The 21,609-nt window shown below is 38.0% G+C and overlaps 3 protein-coding genes across 4 annotated transcripts; 2 read left to right on the top strand and 1 right to left on the bottom strand.

Moving 5' to 3' along the window:
• The first annotated feature begins 969 nt into the window (after positions 1–969).
• Positions 970–4,685, top strand: LOC102221280 (G-protein coupled receptor 55-like). The gene is made up of 4 exons (XM_005796090.2): positions 970–1,059; positions 1,979–2,711; positions 3,540–3,740; positions 3,837–4,685. Exons 1-4 carry the CDS (start codon positions 1,055–1,057, stop codon positions 3,855–3,857), a joined length of 960 nt encoding a protein of 319 aa, XP_005796147.2. The 5' UTR covers positions 970–1,054; the 3' UTR covers positions 3,858–4,685.
• A 2,826-nt stretch (positions 4,686–7,511) lies between these two features.
• On the bottom strand, positions 7,512–12,186 carry LOC102221014 (integral membrane protein 2C-like). 2 transcript variants are annotated; one of them, XM_005796009.2, is made up of 6 exons: positions 11,886–12,186; positions 9,944–10,081; positions 9,639–9,830; positions 9,439–9,549; positions 9,199–9,349; positions 7,512–8,596 (listed from the first exon to the last, which is right to left on the bottom strand). In XM_005796009.2, the coding sequence occupies exons 1-6, from the start codon at positions 11,970–11,972 to the stop codon at positions 8,505–8,507; spliced, it is 771 nt and encodes a 256-aa protein (XP_005796066.1). In that variant the 5' UTR covers positions 11,973–12,186; the 3' UTR covers positions 7,512–8,504. The 2 variants fall into 2 exon arrangements, with proteins under 2 accessions (XP_005796066.1, XP_023191904.1); XM_023336136.1 differs by lacking the exon at positions 11,886–12,186 and adding an exon at positions 10,208–10,883.
• Positions 12,187–13,728: 1,542 nt separating this feature from the next.
• LOC102221016 (transcription cofactor HES-6-like) lies at positions 13,729–18,249 on the top strand. The gene is made up of 4 exons (XM_005796089.2): positions 13,729–14,467; positions 14,553–14,639; positions 14,745–14,826; positions 16,070–18,249. The coding sequence occupies exons 1-4, from the start codon at positions 14,252–14,254 to the stop codon at positions 16,462–16,464; spliced, it is 780 nt and encodes a 259-aa protein (XP_005796146.1). The 5' UTR covers positions 13,729–14,251; the 3' UTR covers positions 16,465–18,249.
• The last annotated feature ends 3,360 nt before the right edge of the window (positions 18,250–21,609 follow it).

Below are 21,609 nucleotides of genomic sequence, written 5' to 3'. Positions count from 1 at the left end.
CCTTTGATATGGGAAGCTGCAGACAAAGTGCCAGCCCATGTACTCGTACAGAAATCACAGTGAGGCCTCTTTCGCACTGTATCACTCATTTCTGTTAAAAGATGAAGGTAAAACTGAGCAGAAAAGAAAAGATGAAAGCATACATGAACTAATACACAGAAATATTAAATGTTTAAGGCTCACATGTTTCAGTATTAGCAGAACAAAACAACAACCTATGCAGAGATGTAAATTCCAGTTTGAGGAAACACAGAAAAAACCAAAACAAAAACACAAGCATAACAATTTATAGGAAACCGGTGTCATTTACTAACAACCAATGTTTCCTCAATTTGATATTCCTAGCTTTTTCCTGTTTTCTTCGTAGCTTTCTGCTGTTGAATTGAGGGTAACACCGGTATGTTGGCGCTTACAGTCAGGTGCTCGTTTCCTCACTTTAATCCAGCCTTAAACACCTTGACTTCAATGTGCTGGTTTGAGATAAGTGCTTGGTACTTCTAGTTGAGCTTTGTGGTTTTCAGTGGAAAGTGTGCACGATATGGTGCTTTGGAAGCTCCTCTTGAAAATAAACAGCAATGTTGTAAACAGCAATTTAAATCATAGAAATTTCCTTTCCAGATTAATTATGTATATATAGCTACATATATATATATATATGAAACGTACATTTTTGTAAGATGTCTTTTTTCTCCAACAAAGAGTGGAAAAGATACACCAACAGTTGAGTAACACACATTTACAATAGGTTGAGACAAGAGAAAAGTGGCTTCTAAAACATATTTGCTGGCAGCTAGATTTTCTATCTGTGCAGACAGTTTAACCTTTTTGTCACTTTGCAAGTGATCGTTTACATTGGCACCACTGAGTGTGACAGTTTAAGACTTGCTGGACAAGTTCAGTAAAAAAAAAAAAAAAAAACACACATCTGAGCAAACATACATGTGTGGCATTGCGCAGGAAGTGGTGATGAAACAACAAAAGGCAGAAAAGCAGAAGCTTGTCTGGCACAGCAGAGACGTTCAGAAAGAAACAGCAAAATTCCTCTGTGACAATCATGAGGTAAGAGCAAGACTAGATTTCAATTTTTATATTGTACAGTTATATTAAAAACAAAGCAAGTAAAACTCTTCATGCATAGCTGCTAGGTGGCTGTTTTTACCTGCTGGTGTGTTTTAGGAAGGTAGACGGAAATGTTTATTTTATAGTTAGTAAGAATTTACATGCAAAGAACTTAATTTAGCAAGATTAATTGTCTAAGAAATTCTGTTTATATATATATATCTGAAAAGTACTCAATCTTCGTCACCTTGGTATGCTGCTTCTGCAAGAATAGTGTCCTATGGTTTCTAATTTTAAACATTTAAACACCACAAATAAGTCATACGTTTATACTAGACTTGTCTGTTGATAGAATGTTTTACTTTTCTTCGAATAAAAATAACTTTGCTGTGTGATAACATGACCTGAGCCACTGCCGTTGGCAGCAGACTAGTGCGACGTTAAAGGAAATCAGTCCCTTAGCGTATTCCACTGAGCGTCAGTCTAAGGCTTGACTCGACTCCTGATGAAAACACGCACTCAATAAAGTCTTAATTATGATTCTGCAGATTCATAATGCTGATGTCTAGGTGATTTCCACCACAAATTAGAACTTACCTCAATCTAGATCTCTGTTGCTCTGATTCAAAATTACACCGCCAATCTAGATGAAAGTAGTAACATGTAAAAAGTTCCCATGCTACGCTGTGTCTGGTCTTGATAACAGAAACACAGAAAGCAAGCCCGCAGCTCGCATACCCACACATCTGAGAAGTTTCAGGTGCCTCACTGGCATGGTTTATTTTTAATGTTCAGTGTGGGAACGAAGCGTAATGACAGATACGGCACATTCTTCTCAAAGAAGCTTTCACAGTGAAATGTTTAGTCTGAAAATACTTGGCAAAGATGATGAAACTGAATCAAACCTGTTTCCTTGCAGCAACAACAGCAGTAACTGCTCAACCAGAGAGGTGGACGAACAAATGAAATACTTGGAGCTGGTCATATACATTCCCATATTCATAATGGGGATGTTTCTTAATCTGGCGGCCCTGCTGGTTTATTGCCTGTGCTTCCGAAAGTGGACTGAGTCAACCATCTACATGACTAGCTTGGCTCTAATGGACCTCCTCCTCCTCTTGCCTCTACCCTTCAAAATGCACGCTGCATATCAGACGTGGCCACAGGAATTCCAGCACGTTTGCTCATTTCTGGAAAACCTTTATTTTGTCGGAACATACGGCGGTATCTACATGATCATGTGCATAGGCGTTGATAGGTGGCTGGCAATATGTCACCCATTCAAAGCCAAGCAGCTGCGCTCCCCCAAGGCGGCTCTCATTACTTGTGTGGGGGTCTGGGTTCTGGCATTTACTGCAATCTTTCCAGTCACCTTCAGCTTCAGGACAAAAGTTGATGAACACTTCCACTGCTTCCATCGATTTTCAGAAAATGGCTGGAGTCCCAAAGTGATCATCTGCTTGCAAATATTTGGTTTCCTGGGGCCTGCGCTCACTTTGGTTTGCTGTTCCGTTCAAATCATCTGGACCCTCCAGGAGTCCGGCCAGCGGAGCACCAAGAGCCAGGCCTGCGTGAAGATCATCTACAGCGGCCTGTGCGCTTTCTTGGTGCCGTTCACCCCGAGCCACCTGGCCATCTTCCTCCAGTTCCTGGTAAGACACATTTTGCATTAACAACGTGAACTTAGCCATAAAGCACACAACATTAAACTCTAATTCTATGCAGCAGAGTTCAAGATTTTTCTATAAACTCGACGGGTAAATATCTAAAATTAAACATCTGCAGAAGATAATTTTACAATTGAATGACTGCTGACAAAGCTGACAATGTTTAATTGAATCAAGATTTGATTCGAAGGATATGTCAAGGAAACTATTTTATATTAGCAGACAAAATCAACGTTTCGTGTACATGAAATGTTTTTGTCTCACCACCTCATTTCTTTATGACAAACCAGTAGACTTACAGCTTTACTATTTTAGACACTTGAAAAATGACTCAGTCTAGGGTGCTTTCATTCGTCGTCGTGAGGTTTCAAAATACGTCCATGCAGGCATCAACAACCTTTGATTCTATTTGAAAAATAGTTATATGAATCGTTTGTTATGTCAACGTTGCACTTGCTTTTGGAATCACACTTATTTTATTATGGTATTCATAAAAGCACATGAATACATTTTATGTGACTTAGTGGAGATTTGTTATGAGTATAAACATAGCCCTTAAATACATATATTAACTGTCAAACTCTAGATCTGGTAAATATATACAAATTAAACTGAACCCTAGCACTGTGTGATTCTTTTTTCAAAATACTTATTTAAAAAGGACATTCTTCAGGATTATGTCTTTAGTATTAACTACTCGTGAGGCTTCCATAAATACAAAAAAATTTATGAGGTTATGTGTAAATTTAAAAACATATAAAGTATACCATTCAGTTGGATATAACAATATTCAACTTTTGCGCATACCTTCAGGTACACCAGAAAATGATTGAGGACTGCAGCTCCATGAAAAGTATAAGCATGTTTTTACAGACGGCCATGTGTCTGTCCAACATCACCTGTTGCTTGGATGGTCTGTGCTACTACTTCATAGCTGACGAGGTGAAAAACACGAAAAACAACTTCAAGATGTCCAGACTGAGCCAAAGGAGAGCAAACTCCAGCACTTCAGAGGTCTGAATGCTTGAGAACAACAGCTAAAGATAGGACGTGTATGCGACGGCCTGGGTCATGTTCACTGTTGTTTTGTCGTTTGTTTTTTTTTTTTAGCTGGGCAGTAAAACAAACTGAGCAAGCGGCTCTTGAAAAGGTTTGGCAGGCATGTGAAGCAACGGGAAGTGAACCAGGTCAGCCTGCAATGATAATTAACCACCGAGCAGGAGCAGTAAGCCACCTGACGCATCTGTAACCTCAAAGAGCGCCAATAACCAAAGTACAGGCAGCAAGGAAAAACACTTCCACTACAGATGATAAAAGAGTTGTTTTTTTTTTTTGGTTTTGTTTTTAGAGATGGCTGAGAAAACTTTCTGCTTTCTCACTCCCTGATGAGAAACTGACTTGTGGTATGAATCATTTTAAATCTTTCACAGGTGGCTCATTGCAGAGCTTTGTTGTTTTGATTCTCAAGATCAGCGGTCAAAAAAGAAAAAAAAAAAATTCTTAAAAACAAGACCAAACAATCACAGTTGATAAACATCAAACAATATTATTTCATTTGACATGCTTACTAAACTTTTGGTTTTTCTGTCTAAATGAATACATGTCCCATAAAAAAAAAACCCAAATAATTCAAGTGGGAAAGCTATATCTTGTTTGATATTTTAAAGAAGCAACTGTAGATTTTATTTATTTAATCTTTTGTGTAAATGAATAGGTGTCAATGGCACACTAAACATTTATTGATGCTAGCTGGTTACCAACATTAACCCTTTAACAAATAGTTAAAACTTGTTTGACTTTATTTTTATTTTTGCTCTTTCTGTATATTACAAATGGTTTAAGTAGTATGACTGATTTGTCGAAGAAATAACTGTGAAACTGAGCCTTAAATAATAGAGAGCATTGTGTTCGGATTACAAAAATATTCTTAAATGTTTGTCTGTTTGGAATAAATTTTAACAGAAAGCTTTGTTTCTGTTCATTTCTCGTTAATTGCACAATTACCATCTGACTGAAACAGAGTAATAAATAAATAATATGTTTATTATTAAACTCCCCTAAAATTATAATGAAATATGTCAATTTTATTTTAAAAGAAAAAGCTGGTGCAGCAATAAGAAAATTACGGTAAGAAATTTAGTAATGTTTTCATTTTTTTATTTATTTATTTTTTATTTAATACATCAGCTTAGTGAATTTTATATGTTACTTGTTTGTAGTTATAAAATTAATATCTACATATGTTAAAATAATTCACTTTAAGTGGCACTTTTTAATTTCAGGCCTTTAAAGTTTTTAATGAAATAGCTAAAAACAATTTGTTGATAGCAGTCAGTCTTCTGTGTGAGCTGCCGGATGGGTTACGGGTCGGTTTCATAAACATTTAGAAGAAAAATTTTTATTTTATGCGAGCACAAACAAAAGCATTCTAGATGACAGCTTGAGATGCCTGCCAGTTTCATAATTATTAAAATGCTGTTATGCGATCACAGTTTAGAAACAGTGAGAATTAATTACAGGGCTAATCTGAGGACACATTTGTACCACAAAAAAATCTTTTAAAAAATCAGATGTCGTATTTATTTTCTGCCACTTCATGCAAACCACACAGAGTTCAGGACAAAACGCAGCACTATAAAATGGAGTAATGATTATACTTAGGAATTTACAGCCCTTGGTTGGGCTTTCTCATTAAAAATACAGAATACATTTCTCAGAAATTATTTAAAAAGCTAGTATATCATATTCATGATGTGCATAATGGTTGAACAATTTGACTTTACAGGAAGACATGGATTTTAAAATAAATTCGCCTCCTTTTTTCTGAAACTCTTACTGAGGCCACCTGTAGTTAAGTGACTGTGTTAAACCCTTCAGTCAGCAAACCATCGAAGCCACATGATAAATGTACAAACTGCAATGGGAACCACAAAAGGTTGTTTTTCTGGCTTCTGTGACTTCATTTTACTCTATTATGATTGCACAGCGCCCTCAGTATGTATTGGGTAGAAATGAAAACAAATACATGTTTTAACTACTGCTGCATATTTTGGGGAAACCAACCTTTAATTTAAGGACACCCGTTCAGTAGGAGGAAAATCAATCTAACTGAAGTAGTTTTAGAATGCTATTTAATTTTTAGCATGAATTTCTTATAAGTTCAGTTCATCTGGGTTATAAATATAATGAGGCAGAAGTTGCTTCTCCTATCCGCGCTCTTCAAAATAGGAGGGAAAAGAAGTTAATGTTATTCAAATGAGGCAGATTTGTGTTGAATTTTGTGAGTTGGGAAATAGTTGTAAGAAAGTCTCCAACCGTCTAAACAGACACACATTGACAGTCAGCGTAAAAGCACCTAAAATTTTGAAACAGTTGTAACTGTGTCAAGCAAGACTGCATGATGACATTTATCTGATCACCATGACCGTAAGTCATAAAGTGAAACAAACCAGGTGCAAAACAATGTGAGAAAATCTACTATCCTGAGGTCACCAGAACTACATCCCCTTGTCTTTTGGTTACCTCCACTCGTCCCTTGATCCTGAATCTCATTAAAATGTGCCGTTTAAAAATGATAGACTCCTTGAATGAGTTTCTCAACACAGATGATTTAGTTGTGCAAACAATTCATCCAAACATCCTGTACACATGATCCTGTAGACATCATCCCACAATATTTCTAGTTTTTTAATAACATGTTGCAAATATATTCTTGGGGAAAAAAAACAACCTATTACTCATGCATTAAAAAAAAAAACGGACAAAGTTTTATATTCTGACATTTTCTGACATAAATTAAGTATATACTTGCTTTAAGCTAATCAGGTATGTCAACATTTATTATATTATATTTTAAGTAGGCCAGTCCACAATATGTCTGACTATACAAAATAGTGTTTTGGTGACTTTGTTCTGTGAATTGGAATATGTTTAGCGACATTTTTGGAGATAGGTCATTATGACTCACTGCCCACAGTGGCACAACGTGGAGGTTGGCATGAATGGTAAAATGATAAATGGGTCGAGTTTATCTATAGCCTTTCTAGTCAAATAAGCCCGTAAAAGCACTTTACACCAGAGTCACATTAATAAATGTGCACAAATTCGCACACTGTTACACAGATCATTAGACAATGTCGGGTAAAGTGCCTTGCCCAGGTTGCACATCAGCATGTGGCGTAAGGAAACTGGAACCAGACCAACAACTCTGAAATTAAAACTGTTCACAAAACAGTCACTTATTGAGAATTTGGCAAAAACAAGTCTCAAAACCAGACAAAAAATATCTCATTTGCACCTCAGAGCAGCTTTCTGTTGCATATTTGCCTTCTAGTAAATGGATAATTTACTGGAAGGCAACAATTCAAGCTAAGAAAAAAACTTAAAGATGCTCAAGTTATCTTTTGATTCAGATCTTCCAATTTGAGAATAAAAATAAAGGCCTTTTTTTATGAATTAGATAATTTGAGTTGCTTTCAGCAGGACAGAGTGATTATACTTACAGTCTTTGAAAGTGCAGTTCCGACCACTTCATTTCTGATTCTGCCCACAAAAACTTAATTTTCAGATTTAGAAAGCTTTGTCCCTTCACCTTTCAATTACAGTAGATCAGAGACACCTTTTGAGAAAATCTGGGCTAAAAGGTAAAACTAAATTCAGTCTAATTGAAGTTTTTATAACTGATTTTTTTATGCTGCTGTGCACATCTTCATCAGATGTGCCAATAATTGTCGAGGAGATCCTAAATGTGCTTCACCGATGGTGAGAAAACTCCAAAAGACAAAGAAAGTTTGATTTGTTTATTTTTAAAGCAGCGAGATCTTACAAGAGAATTTAGACTGTACAGTCAGATAAAGTGTCAAAAACAGTGAAATATGAGCACATGTACATCATAAACACACCTAAAAATGTTATTTATGATAAGACTCGTCAACAATGTAGAGAACGGGAGTTAGAAAGAACGGAGAGGAGGCGAAAGCTAAAGACAAACAGCTAAATCTGAGTGAGGAGGAGGAAGAGCAAAAAGAAGTAGTTTTTTGCCTTTGATATCATCTACAGTAAGTGATCTAAACTATAAAGCACTCTTCAATATAAATATTATATCCCTTACAACTACGTGTAGCATCACTGACTGCAGACTTTGGTTCCCTTTGTCCCTCTACAGCACTGCTACTAATTACAGTCGAAAGCCGTATATAACCCAAGGAGTAGTAAAGTGTGATACCAAAGGAAAAAAAAAAAACATAAATAAGTGACCACTCACAAAAACAAGTTTTGATAAAAATCTATGCATGTAACAATGTGATATTAAGAAGAAAATTTACAGTATATATATTTATGTATATTGCTTAGGAACAATCAGTTATATACACAATTCGGTAATGATATAAACAAGCAAAATGAACATCTTAACTACATGAGGTATGTTTTGCCCTTTAAATGAAATTTAAAAAATGACCAACAAACAAATATTAACAAAATAAGAAAGAGTCTGGTTTTCTGATGTAATTGTCACAGACTGACGCTGATTTGACTGAGATTAATATCTCCTGCTCTACAAGACAAGCCACAGATAAATCCAAACACATCACATGTACAATGTGAATTAAAAAGTGAGACATCAACAACAAAAAGAGCAAAGATAAGACAAAAACTCTTAAAACTGAAACTAAAGGACAACATTTTGCTCTTAAAGTGCAGCATAACGCATAAGAAATTCAAGAGGTATGGTTTGAAATTGGCTTCAGTGTCGGATGGCTGTGATTTCCGCCTCAGATTTTAGAGTCGGTCGCAGATGACGGTCTCGACCACAAAAGTGTTCTCAAAGTGACGGATTCTGTGGCACTTCTTTGTCTCACGCCTCTCGATACCTGGAAGAGGCACAGAAAGAGAGAGAAACAAAAGACGCGTTGAGAAAAATCTGCTCAGCACTGAAACTCCTCATATTACTCGTGCTGCTGGCATGCCTCCGGTGCCCTATTTGATTCAGTACCAGTCTCATCCATATATGTACTCAGGGGGAAGTTTGCTGCATCATTTCTAAAAGATCTCACACCAACTGAGGGACGCGACGCCAGAGTTATCTTTCATGCGCATCACTACCTCCTCCACAAATGTGTGGACGTGTCCACTGCACTACGAGTGACTCACGTAGCAGGAGGAAGTTCCCAGGCTGTGCCCACACTCAAGAACACACACATAAAAACACACACAAATGTCTGTGACAGGAGCAAATTGCACACTGTCTGAAGTGCTCAGAAGGAAGACCCAATTTGGTTCTGGTTCTGGTCACACAACCGATTCTCCCACACAGCAAAATTGGACTCTCTGATGCAGATGGATCACAGTGATCCCTCCCAAGCACATTGCATGGCTCACATCCTCACATTGTCTGGTGTTAAGAGAGGGTGATAACTAGGCGGAAGTGACCGGGGCAAATACTGCGCATAATTTATCGCAAAATTTCACTCACGTTGGCGCTGGTTGCGACGCCTGAGGCGGTACGTCTCTTTGCCAAAGCAGAGTCTGTGGATGAAGGGGCCCAGCTGCCTCATGTTCCTCAACCTGCCGGTCACAACCATCTCCTCTTGGACAATGTACGTCTGGGGAAGGTACGTCCCCCTCTGAGACGAAGAGATAAAGCAGTCAGTAAAGAGGGAACACAGTGTCCTTGCTCCTGTTTGGCAAGTGTTAAATCGATTGCAATGCTCACCTTGACATTAACAAGCAGCTCCCACAGACTGCGAGGAGGCATCACAGCAGTTGTGTTCAACTCAGTGATGTAGCATTTGTCCAAGGCAATGTCATAATAGGCTGTGAGGCCCTGGAATGAATCAAGAAGAAATATTATTTAGTCTTAAACACTCAAATACGGCGAGTCTAGATAAGCGGATGAGACTTTTTATTGCCTACCCTCTGGAAGTCATGGACGATATCTGCTGGGTCACTGCCCCCAAAATGAGGCACGGGAACACTGATCTGCTCATAGTTCTCCTCAAGGTAGATGCCCACGTTCTCCTCCAGTTCTTGGCGTCCTCTCAGGGGAGCGTACACAGAGTCATCGTAGATGACCCGGCAGTGGAATAAGCTGTCCTCTGGGATCTGCTGTGAGGTCATGAAACAACGCTGAGTCAGCATGTTTTATTTTCAGTTGCATTGTCCAGATTCGATAAGATTCGAGGTAAGATTTGTTTTGGGGGTTTCTTAACTCGACTAACCTGGGACATAAAGTAGAAGCGATAGATGTAAATGGAAGGCAGCACCAGTCCCAGAGTGAAGATGACGAGGCCGATCGCGAGGCAGCACAGGCCCACTGGAAAGGGCTTTCTGGGCTTCATGGGAGGAACCAGCCGCCCCTGTGAGGGAAGAGGAAAAAACGACTGGTTAGACAGCAGCTCAGTAAACTCACACAAAGCTGCACTTTTGTTCTACAATCGAATCCTAGATGACGTAGCAGCTCACAGAGCCATGCTCTTCCTTACTGAGTCTGAATTGTAACAGAGTTAATTCTGACAAGAGACAGTTGCCAAGCTGTTAGTCAGGCGAGGAGATCTGGTAGACGTAGGAAGGACTGGAGTGAAGCACGCCAGATGCCCGCCCACGGTCTCTCGGCCAACCTTCTGCCTCTTCCATACTACTGTTGCCATGGAGAGCGGAAGCGGGGAGAACAGATTGTGCCAGCCTCTGACGAAAATGCTGGCACGTGGCCGTCTGGGTTTATTCTTGGAGCCCTACTTCAATGCTCCATATTTGCCGATATTAAATCCCAGCTCACCAAGTGGGATAGAAGAAAAAAAAAAAGGATGGCTGCGTAGAGTAGAGGGGTCCCTCGGCATAGGTGGAGGCACGTATTAATAGATCTACACGTCTTGCGTATCGGCTCTGACGCTTTACCTCCTGTCTTGGCCAATCAAAACCCACTCTGCCTCTGACATCCCTCAGCTGACGTAAACAAACAGATGAAAAGGGGTGTGTTCTCCGATGACTGATACGTCATTGAGTGGTTTTTACAGTGCAAAGTGGGCTGGGAGAAGAAGAGGGGATTGAAAAAAGACTATTCAGTGACTGATATCTAATTATATTCTACTACTGGGACAGAGTCAAGAACGGAGGCTGAGAAAAGACAGAGCCAATGCGACCTATCTATCTATCTATCTATCTATCTATCTATCTATCTATCTATCTATCTATCTATCTATCTATCTATCTATCTATCTATCTATCTATCTATCTATCTATCTATCTATCTATCTATCTATCTATCTATCTATCTATCTATCTATCTATCTATCTATCTATCTATCTATCTATCTATCTATCTATCTATCTATCTATCTATCAAGTAGATTTGACATGTTTCCATCTTCAGTTGCTCTTCTAAGCCTTTCTTCTTTATGTATCCATGAACTATTTTCAGGTAAACTCTTGCTCATTGCAAACACATAGTATATGTCTAGTATATTATGAATTAAGCTACACCCAAAGGACTCTAAATACAAGGTAAAAACATGAAATATCGCACTACTCATCCTGATGGATTCAACCCCTGCAGGACTGAAATGGTATAACATGCTCTGAAAGGCACAAATGCTGCAGAAATTGCAGCAGTTTGTTTTTTTCTCTCTCTTTGTTTCCTCAGTTTACTTGAGGCAAAAGTGCAAATAAGAATGGGAACATATTATAAGCACATGCTGTATGCAGGACTGTCAGTCACATCCATCTGTAATGCACACTTATACAGACAGGTCTATTATCTGCAGTGTCCTCAAGGCTGGCCGAATGAGATGATGTAATATCAACATCCTCAGACTGACACTGGCATGCACTGACCCATTGTGCTACAGCACAATTTACCTCATTGCCTCAACAAAACAGCTGCTGCATCCCTTCAGTCTGTTGTTAGAAATTGTAAAATTTACAGAAAATGCAAAAATAAATTAGGGTTTTCATTGCACGTTAGATCATGTTTAAATATAGGCACATTAAAAGATTAAAGGTTTAAAATTAAATCCTATTACTGGCCGGAGAACGCATGGCCAGGCACCATGTATCTACTTAGTTATATCCTGTGCAAAGGAGGATCTACTCTTGCTATAATAAAAATAATAATAGTGCTAAAGAAAAATGCCACAGCATGAAAGATTAGATGCGCAAACTCACGTGAGCCTGGGGTAGAGTGATCTTGTCGACATCCTGGTCTTTCTCGGGCTTCTGCGCCGAAACTGACTGGAAGGTGATCTTCACCATGTTTTGGTTTAGCTCAGTTTGTATTTTTTTTCCCCCCTTTTGTCTCTTGCCTGGTTGTGGTTCTGGATCAGCGCCGCGCTTCCATCCACAGCACCGGGAGGACTTTATAGCGCCGGTGCAGCCTCGCCCCCGGGAATCTGTGACATCAGAAGAGCGTCTTCTCTGACGTACGAGCGCTGTGTGGGACCGAGGGAAAAGCCTCCTCGTTGGTTTCAACATAAGAGCTAGCGCTGCTTTAAAACGTTCGTAGATGGTATAAAGTGCACGTAAATGCTTTAAATTATATATATTTATGAGCTGGTTCGCATAAAACACCAACGAATTTGGTTTTCAACCCATTTTACAGCGAAAAGAAAGCAGCTTAAAACCTTTTCCAGACATTAAGCTACTCCGTGCTTTTACTTTGAAGTCGAAATCCCAATATGGAAGTGTATTCCGCATTTTATTTAAAGCTGAATATTCTCCACACATCCCTGTTCCGAACACTATCGTCCGGAAATGTTGTGATGTTACAAATTGTCTCCGCCAGCAGCTATACTGCAATAAAGTTATCAATAGGTTATTGCTACTGTTGATGATAATATTGCAGATACAAACTGTATACTACTGTCTATAATAATCAACACTGGACTGGCTGGGATGAGTATATCATTGAGCAATTTAATAAAAATCAGTGGCGGCTTACGGAAACATCTGTGTGTTTAATTGGTGAAAACAAATAGAGGCTAAATCAGATGATAAATTTGAATGCTACACCTACATGTCTTACTTAAAGCATCCCCAGCAGGTAATCTATGATCTGTGACACAAACAGTGGGTATCAAAAGCCATTCATGTGCTACAGTAGAATATCTCCCTTGCAAACTGACTATTCATGATGACAGTCAGATATTTACCATATACACAACAGTGACCATCTCACATGCTACTGAGAAAGCCCTTGTTTAAATTATGAGAAGTCACAAAGGAAATGTTGCATTTCCTTAATTAAAATGACAGTTCAAACCTATAAAAAAAAAGTTCAGTTAGCTTTGATCAAACTGAAAAAATGAAAAACAAACAAAACGTGTGGCAGACCTAAAAAAAAACAGTGGGGGGAGCTGTTACAGCAGTTTAATAGTAAGACCTTACCTCAATAGGAGCGATGTAGCTGGTCTTTATAGTTGTTAAATTAAATACTTCTTGTCATACAATGTCATCTACATCTATTGTTTTAGCTTGCATTGCTGAAATGGTCACTGAGCACAACTGTTACACTGGTTTTCCTGCTAACAAGTGACATGCATTAATAGTAACCGACACTTGTCAGGAATAGTTCACCATACAAAAAACCTACAGTGAGGACTGAGGTATATATATATATATATATATATATATATATATATATATATATATATATATATATATATATATATATATATATATATATATATATATATATATATATATATATATATATATATATCCTTGAAACGTGATCCTTGAAGCAGCCGGTAAATTTGTCATTCTCTCACCACCGCAGGTTACGAGTCTGGAAGACTTTTAAAGACGTCAAGCTTAAGTTTAGTTACAAACATCAAAGCCCGCATTGCATATTTGAGTTTGCAATGCATATATATATATATATATATATATATATATATATATATATATATATATATATATATATATATATATATATATATATATATATATATATATATATATATATATATCCATTGTACCTTGGATGGCAATAAACGAGGTCATGTGTTCATTCTTGTTCTCTTTTCTCAATAGACGTAAATAAAGGAACTGAAATAACACTTTATAAAGAACAAAACAACAACAACAACAACAACAACAAAAAACACCCTGAGAAAGTAAAACAACAGTGAATCGGGACCTTTGCCTTCTTTACAACTGTTTGAACGGGAGTTAACTGGTTTTCATTTGTCAACTGATTGTTAGCAATTAAGAATTAATTAACCTAACTTCCTAATGACGTGAGAACTGTCCCCCATAAGCACAATTCAATAAGCGCTTAGCCATGCAACTAATAAGGAACCTGATGTTGAATTGCATATTTTAAGAGCCGTGTGCAACAAACTAACTGCTATTGATCATGTGATCCTGAATACATAGTTTATAAAGTTCGACCACTAACTGCAGAGTGTTTGTGGCATCAGATCATCGCCTGTCTTGGCTCCGTGGTCCAGGACCCCTGTTGATAAAGGGTACGGGCGTTGCGCGCCCTCTCTGTCTTCCAACCAGTTCACCCATTTATATGTAAATGAGCCATGTATACAGCCGCAGAAAGGCCCCTCGGCAATAACAACCCATTCTCTGAAGGAGTCAACTACCGCACGGCCATCTGTCCCCCACACGGACTCGAGCTAACGGCTCTTTGGATCACACCCCAGCAGCCTCCTGGCCAAACTTCAACCATGGCTCCGATACGCAGCAATACCAGCGGAATGAATGGAGGCGATAGCGAAATACAGTCTGACAGGAAGGTAGGATGTGGAGATTTTGGTAGCTGCGACAGAGCGTGGAAATGAATAAATATGACCTCTCTGTCCCTCGGTATTCTCCCTGTAGATGAGGAAACCTCTCGTGGAAAAGAAAAGAAGAGCTCGCATTAATGAAAGCTTACAAGAACTCAGGGTTCTCATCGCAGACTCAGACGTAAGTGAGCTTTTTTTATTTATTTATTTAAATGACCTCACGTCGATGTGTCCTAATTGAGTTCATTTAGCTCAATCAGTGGTTGCTGCTTTTCACTCACCGCAGTTACAGTCGAAGATGGAGAATGCTGAAGTTTTGGAGGTGACGGTGAAACATGTAGAAAGCATCCTGCAGAACCGAGCACAAGGTAAACCTCTGCTTCTATTTATCATTGTTTGACATAAGGTTGACCTACAGCCTACAAAAATGCTTTGAACCGAACGAAAACACCCTGTAAATAACTTTAAATAATTCTTCCGCGAATAAATATAGTTCTTATTATTAGCGGATAAATGTTTTCGTCAGAGGCTCCCAGCATTTGAGTTGCAACCTCAGTTGACAAGTACAACTGGCCTTGAGATCCTCATAAGAAATAAATATAAATTTATGAATGTATAAATATAGACATGCATGTCAGCACAGTTTTAGCACACCAACTTTGTGTAACAAAGAGTAGCCCTCAAAAATGAAACATGACAATCTGAGACCAAATCACACGTTATTTATTTATATGTATTTACTGTTAGAAATTATGCACGGCACGGAGAAAGTCATGTTTATCCCCGTAGAGTATATTTTCACAATTAGAAACATCAACAAAAAATATTACAAGATAAATTGTGCAGTGTGCTTTGCTTGTTCAAATGTTTACGTATGGATTTACTGTGCCTAACGTTTTCTGGTGCAGAATAATGATGCACAACGACGTCATAGTCTGATAAAATGAGACATGACTGTTCAGACTTTCGATGCTTTGAAAATGTTCCAATGTAGTACCACACATTGAAGTGGCACAAATCAGATTGTTTTTGGGGGGTGGGAGTGAAATAATCTGAATAGGGCCATTCAGACTGACATGAAAAAGGTCTATATAGGTCACAAGTGGCAAAAATAAAATGGATTTGGGTCGCATTTGCCTGCTGTGTGAATATAGACTAAGAGATTAATGAGTTGATTTACTATTATTATTTTTTAATTACTTTATTGTTTTGTTGCACCAAAGCATAATCAATAAACCCAGTTTTGCTGAAAACAGTAACAATGATATATATATAAAAAATGATATAATAAAAATAATACTTTGTGTTGTTTGGTTTATTATCAGAAGTACTCAAAACCCTCAGTTGGTAGCTCCTGTTGATAGGATGACGTAACAAAGGACTTCAGCAGCAGTGAAAGGACTGGAGCACAAACAGCAGATGTGTTGGTAGTAATACTAATGATGATGTTTCTCAATAATTTACCAAAATTCCATAATGTTGCAACATTTCGACTGACTTGTACTGCTCGTGTAATCAATCAATAGTTTGGCTCAAACACTATTGAGACTGCGGTGGATGCATAAGTTGACATTTAAAATAACGTTGTGGCTGCTGTCTGTCTTTCTCCAGAGGTGGACGCTCTGAACAGGGAGGCCAAGGAGCGTTTCGCCGCCGGTTACATCCAGTGCATGCATGATGTGCACACGTTTGTGTCCTGTTGCCCTGGAATAGACCCCGCCATTGCATCTGAGCTGCTGAACCACCTCCTGGAGAGGATGCCCCTTAATGATGAGGAGCATCTTGATGAAAACAAGCCAGCCTGTAACAGCACTTGGCCCCTCCCTGAGAGTATGTACAGCACAGTGGTGTCCCCGGTCACTTCCAACACCTCCACTGATGACCTCAGCTCCGACCTGGATGAGACGGACTCGGAGCAAAACCAAGCTTCCTCCACAGAGGAGGTAGCTAGCCAGCCTGTAGCGTCTGGCGTAACTTTCTCAAAGCCAATGTGGAGACCTTGGTGAAGAATTTTGAAGAGGCTTGTGTAAACTAGATGATTGTTGGTTATTGTTAGAATGTGCTGGATAGACTTTAGTTCACTACAAAACATACCTGAATAGGCAACAATGCAATGTCTCTGACAGTGGTTCTCTCTTTTTTTTTTAAATTACATACCACCTTGGTAATTTCTCCAAGTATCACCACCTTTAGGCTTTTTAACACAGTAATAGAACAAAACTTGGATCTTTTGAACTTGCTGGGTTGTGTCATGGACACAAAATCATTCTCATTTATTGGCAATGCATCATTGGTTGAAAAATGTGTTTTAAATACATCCTCCATTTTTACACCTAAGTTCTAATTTCTGAGTTTAAAGATGACAAAAAAAAATTAAAAGAAAGTTGAAATCTCCAACGGGGGGATTCAGTGGGTCAGTGGGTGCTTACAATCTCCAACCTGACAATCCAATATGGCTGCCCTGACATTAAATTCAGCACGTCTGGCAACTTGGGTATTATTAAGCTAAGTCGCAAACAATGCTGTACAATCTTTTGTAATTAACATATGGCAATGTTTTTAATGAATAACAGCTAATGTGCTTGCATTTAGCTTATAAACAATTATTTCAACATTTTCTTTTTAAAAACCAATATTGTCAGTCCAACTATCACTAGTCGTACATGTACCACAGTTTGAGAACCATATGTCTAAAGACTATGACACTGTTGTGTTGGTGGGATTGACGCTCCATATAATTGCACTTCTATTTAATTGAATCGCTGGCTCACAGAGTACTGTATAATGTCCATTTGTGAATACTTTCTATACCAGACCAATTGCAGTTAGACATGCAGGATGAGTCTGGACTTCTATTGCTAAAATTAGCTATGCTTTAGCACAACAGCTAGCACTGGTTTTCTGACATCCTACCATATCAATATCTACTAACATAGCGTTGTGTTCCAATAAACATTTTCAGTTTATTTCTATTTAACTAATTGAATAAGCTAAAACAGCAGTTATGCCTGACTACTTCTTAGCATACGGCTGAGGACTTTTTTATGACACAATATGAGAATTATCAACAAAACGAAAGATAACAGAAATACAAGGGCAGCATTTTCAGAGAATTGCTTAAGCAAAGATTAAAATCTGTAATTAGGAAACTGTCAACTGGGAACAATTGCTCTGGGCTTTCTAAGCAGCATAAGCAACGTCTGTGTTGAAACTGTTGGGTGACAAAACGCTGAAAACAAAAATGACGTTTCATTCAAATTATTTTAAAATTTGCATATGACTGTTTTTGGGCAGAGGAGGAACCACATCCTGAGCATCTCCAACATGCTTTGAAATGCACCTTTCAACCAACTATCTGGTGGAAATGGGTCATTATAAAGGAAAAACACTCAAGGAATCAAGATCCCTGTCCTGTTCTGTTCCGTTTTAAAATTATTTTAATGTCATTACTTTAAAATTTTATTAAGTCTTTAAAAAAAAAAAAAAAAGCTTGGGAACCACTTCGGCTAAGACATAAAGAAGCTCTTTGTAAAATGTATCAAAGCTGCAGTGGAAGTATTTAATGTTGTAAAATATAATAAAAACAGTTGCAGAGATCATTGATGTGTACATTATGCATTTAAAAGTGTATAGGCTTACCTTAATAATGTGGTGAATGCATTTGTAAATATGTACTTGTTAACATTTAGTTGTTCCTCTCCAGAAATATTGTTAGTTAAATTATTTCCTATTTAGAAAGTCAAGGACTGTGTATTTATAGTGCATTAGTAAGCTACCTTATCCAGTTTAAACCTTCCAATAAATAACTTTTTTAAACAAAGACCTCTGTGGACATTCTATTTATGCACCTTTCTCGCTCCTAAAAAGCGACTTTTACACAGAAGGATCCCACTAACCACCCACCCTCGTCTGTTATAAAGATTTACTCTGCAGTTGTGAGCCAGATTGTGTGAGCCCTCCCTCTCCCTTTCTCTCTCGCTCAAAGATTTCTTTGCACATCGTAGGCATTTGTGAGGTGTGAAATGAGTAATCGCTCCTTTTATAGGCCTCGTTCTGAACATGTCAAATGGGTTTTATAGCTCTGTTTGAGCTCAGCTTTTATATGTTTGTTTTTTTTTTTTTTAATACCTTGGATACATGGATGGTCATGAGAATCAATTTCCTATAAGCACCAGTTTATCATAATGTACTGAATTAGGCTATAATGCCCTTTGGGTGTGCATTCAATAGCAAATTATTGAACGGCTTCAGGATCAAAAGCGATGAAGTTTCTAATTGTGTTCCTGCATTGTGATGGACGTGGAGGAAAATGTTACTCAGCTCTCCCAGATTTCAGATCAGTCAGTACTTCTGAGCATGCTCTGAATCCATGTGTCTCCTATGTTCCTGCAATATTCACCGAATGTCAATTATTTTGCAGTCAGCAGTCCTAACACCTCTACCAGGTCTTGTGATTGTGACAATTTAGAAAATGACAGGAGAAATATTAATACATTTAAATAATCCTTCTACAGCACCACTGAAAAGCTTCCATACCCATTGAACTTTGTCGGGAAAGATCAACACATAGCAGTGTGCAACTGTAAATTGGAAGGAAAATGTATTTTACAAATTAAAAATCTGAAAAGTGGGGCATTTATTTTTGTGTGGCCCCTTTACTTACCGCTAAATAAATTGAATTGCAGCAGAATGGCTTCCACCTCGGTATAAAAATGGTTGTCAGTGAACACTAGTGAACAAACAACATCAGTAAACATCTTGGACAGGTCAGTAATACAATTGTGGAAAAGTTGAAAGCATGGGTAGGTTATAAAACATTGTCCTTCATCTCAAAATAAAGAGCAAATTGCCAAAGTGGAAACATCCCAGTCTAGTAGTCAGAGGAAAAGGCAAAGAATCCAATACTTCTCTGGAGGAGATGCAGAGATTCTCAAAGACGGTCTGTTTGGAAGAGCGGCAAACAGAAAGTCAGGAGAAGTCCATCTTATTGCAGGTTATGTCGCAAAAAAACTGTGGCAAACACAAAACTATCACTACACACACTACCATGAACACACATATTATGGTGTGGGCATAGTACACCATACTATCTCGAGGCTGCAAAAGACATCACTTTCCAGTAAGATTACGCTAAACAGCAGGAGAGCTGGTTTAGATCAAAATATATCCGTGTGTTAGAATAAAGTCAAGACCTAAATACAATTGAGAATATTGAAAAATGAAAAGCTGGTATAGGCTTTCACATAAAGTCCCAGTGCATTAAAGAGTACAGCCATAAAGTGACAAAATATGAAAAGCTCCCCTGCATGAATACTAATGCATAATGCTGTATTTACCGAACGTAATACTGGGATTGATTGGCTGATTGGAGAATGTTTGGACACGTCTGAACTATAATCTTCAAAAAATAATATTTGAAGAAACACGCATTCTTGGTCACGCAGTATTTGTCTAACATCATGCAAGAACATATAGCCTACATAAAAAACAAAACAAAAAACCTTTTGAAGTATTTCTTGTTAATGTGAAACAACTACGGTTTCACTTCATTGTTTGAAGAAGAAAGAACGAAAGAAAGACCGGATTTGCAGATCAACAGATGTAAATAAGCGCAGCAGGCTAGCACTTTGCACCTTGTCCTAAATCTGTAGCCTAACATGCAGAGTAGCTACTTGCCACTCTTATCAAGCGCTTTACAAACTCAAGCTATCAGATAGCTTGTTTATTTACGCCACCAAAAGAATGCATGAAATAATAATAATAATAATAATAATAATAATAATAATAATAATAATAATAATAATAATAATAATAATAATAATAATAATAATAATAATAATAATAATAAAAAGCCTGGTTCTACTCCACATTTTTTTCAGATTAGGGCAACTACCAAATCCACATTTGTATTTGTATGAAATGTGAGGTGTGAAAGTAGAGAAGACTGCGAACAAGGTCGCTTTGATGTGGAGGATCTGTCAGGACTTGACAGCAGAGTAGTCTCCGTAGCTTTTCAGTCAGACAGACATCGATTTGCATCAGGGAAATGAAAGTCACAACCACAGGACAGGAAAACGTTAACATTATGCATGCTCTTTCCTAATCTGAATACGAATGGTAGCGTCATTGGCGCATTCTTTTATATTAATGCATTTTATCGCCACCCAGTGGTCATACCACTTTAAGGTTTTGTCGATCAAAGGCCTTGACAATCCGACCAGCTGCGTCGTGGCGTGGGTCCAAAGTCCAACAAGCCTATAAACAAATATTTAGTCAAATGAACAAGTGCACATTTTTCATTCAATTTGAAAATTGTGTACACCCCATTAATCGTTCTGTTCTTTCAAAAGAAAAGTTACCAAATGTATTTTTTTTATTTTTATGACCATATCTGACAAAGAAAGTGATTTAATTAGAGCTAAACAGCAAGTTCTCCTGCTTTTGTTCATTACTTGAAAGACGTCAACACAGCTGTGTATTCTGAGTAAAAAGTCAGTATCTGACATTGGTTTGAGGAATGTTTGCCCAACTCCTCACCTTCATCTCTCAGACATTTTAAGGGTAACCTTAATCCCCTTTGAGTGACCCGAGGGCTTCTCAATGAGATCAAAGTCTGGGCTTCTAACAGGAGTTTCCACTTCTTTGCTCTTTGACCCGTGGAGTTATGGGATGTTTCCGAGTCCAGTTCTGTCACAGATATCACACTTTCCTCCTTGACACCTTTGATGGTAGAATTTTTGGTGCATTCGGTTACTTTGTTAGCCAATAACCATGACACTTCCACCTCCATTCTTCACAGCAACTATAAAGTTTTTCTCCTGATATGCAGTATGATCCGTTGTGTTAAATGCTATCCCAGAAGTTCAGGTCTTTTGACTGAATTTTCTTTAACAAACTTTAGTCTGACCTTTACAGCACAAAGGTTGCCTCCTTGCACAAATACAATGAATGATGAACTTGTTCAGTATCTTTCAGATTGGACAGACCTGCTGTCTCACATTTGTGAGCATCTTCAACTTGCTGTTTTGTGACAACATTTGAAGGCTTCAGAGGTTTTCTTTAGCGTCCTGCAGTCTTCTATTGTACTGAATTTGCTTGGAGAACCAGCCCTGGTATCTAACTAAATCTATCAATCTTTTAATTATAACAAA

Source organism: Xiphophorus maculatus, chromosome 6, assembly GCF_002775205.1.
Source record: "Xiphophorus maculatus strain JP 163 A chromosome 6, X_maculatus-5.0-male, whole genome shotgun sequence".
Classification (NCBI taxonomy): domain Eukaryota; kingdom Metazoa; phylum Chordata; class Actinopteri; order Cyprinodontiformes; family Poeciliidae; genus Xiphophorus; species Xiphophorus maculatus.
The sequence above is the reverse complement of the archived record's forward strand: the minus strand, read 5'-3'. Positions and strand labels throughout refer to the sequence as shown.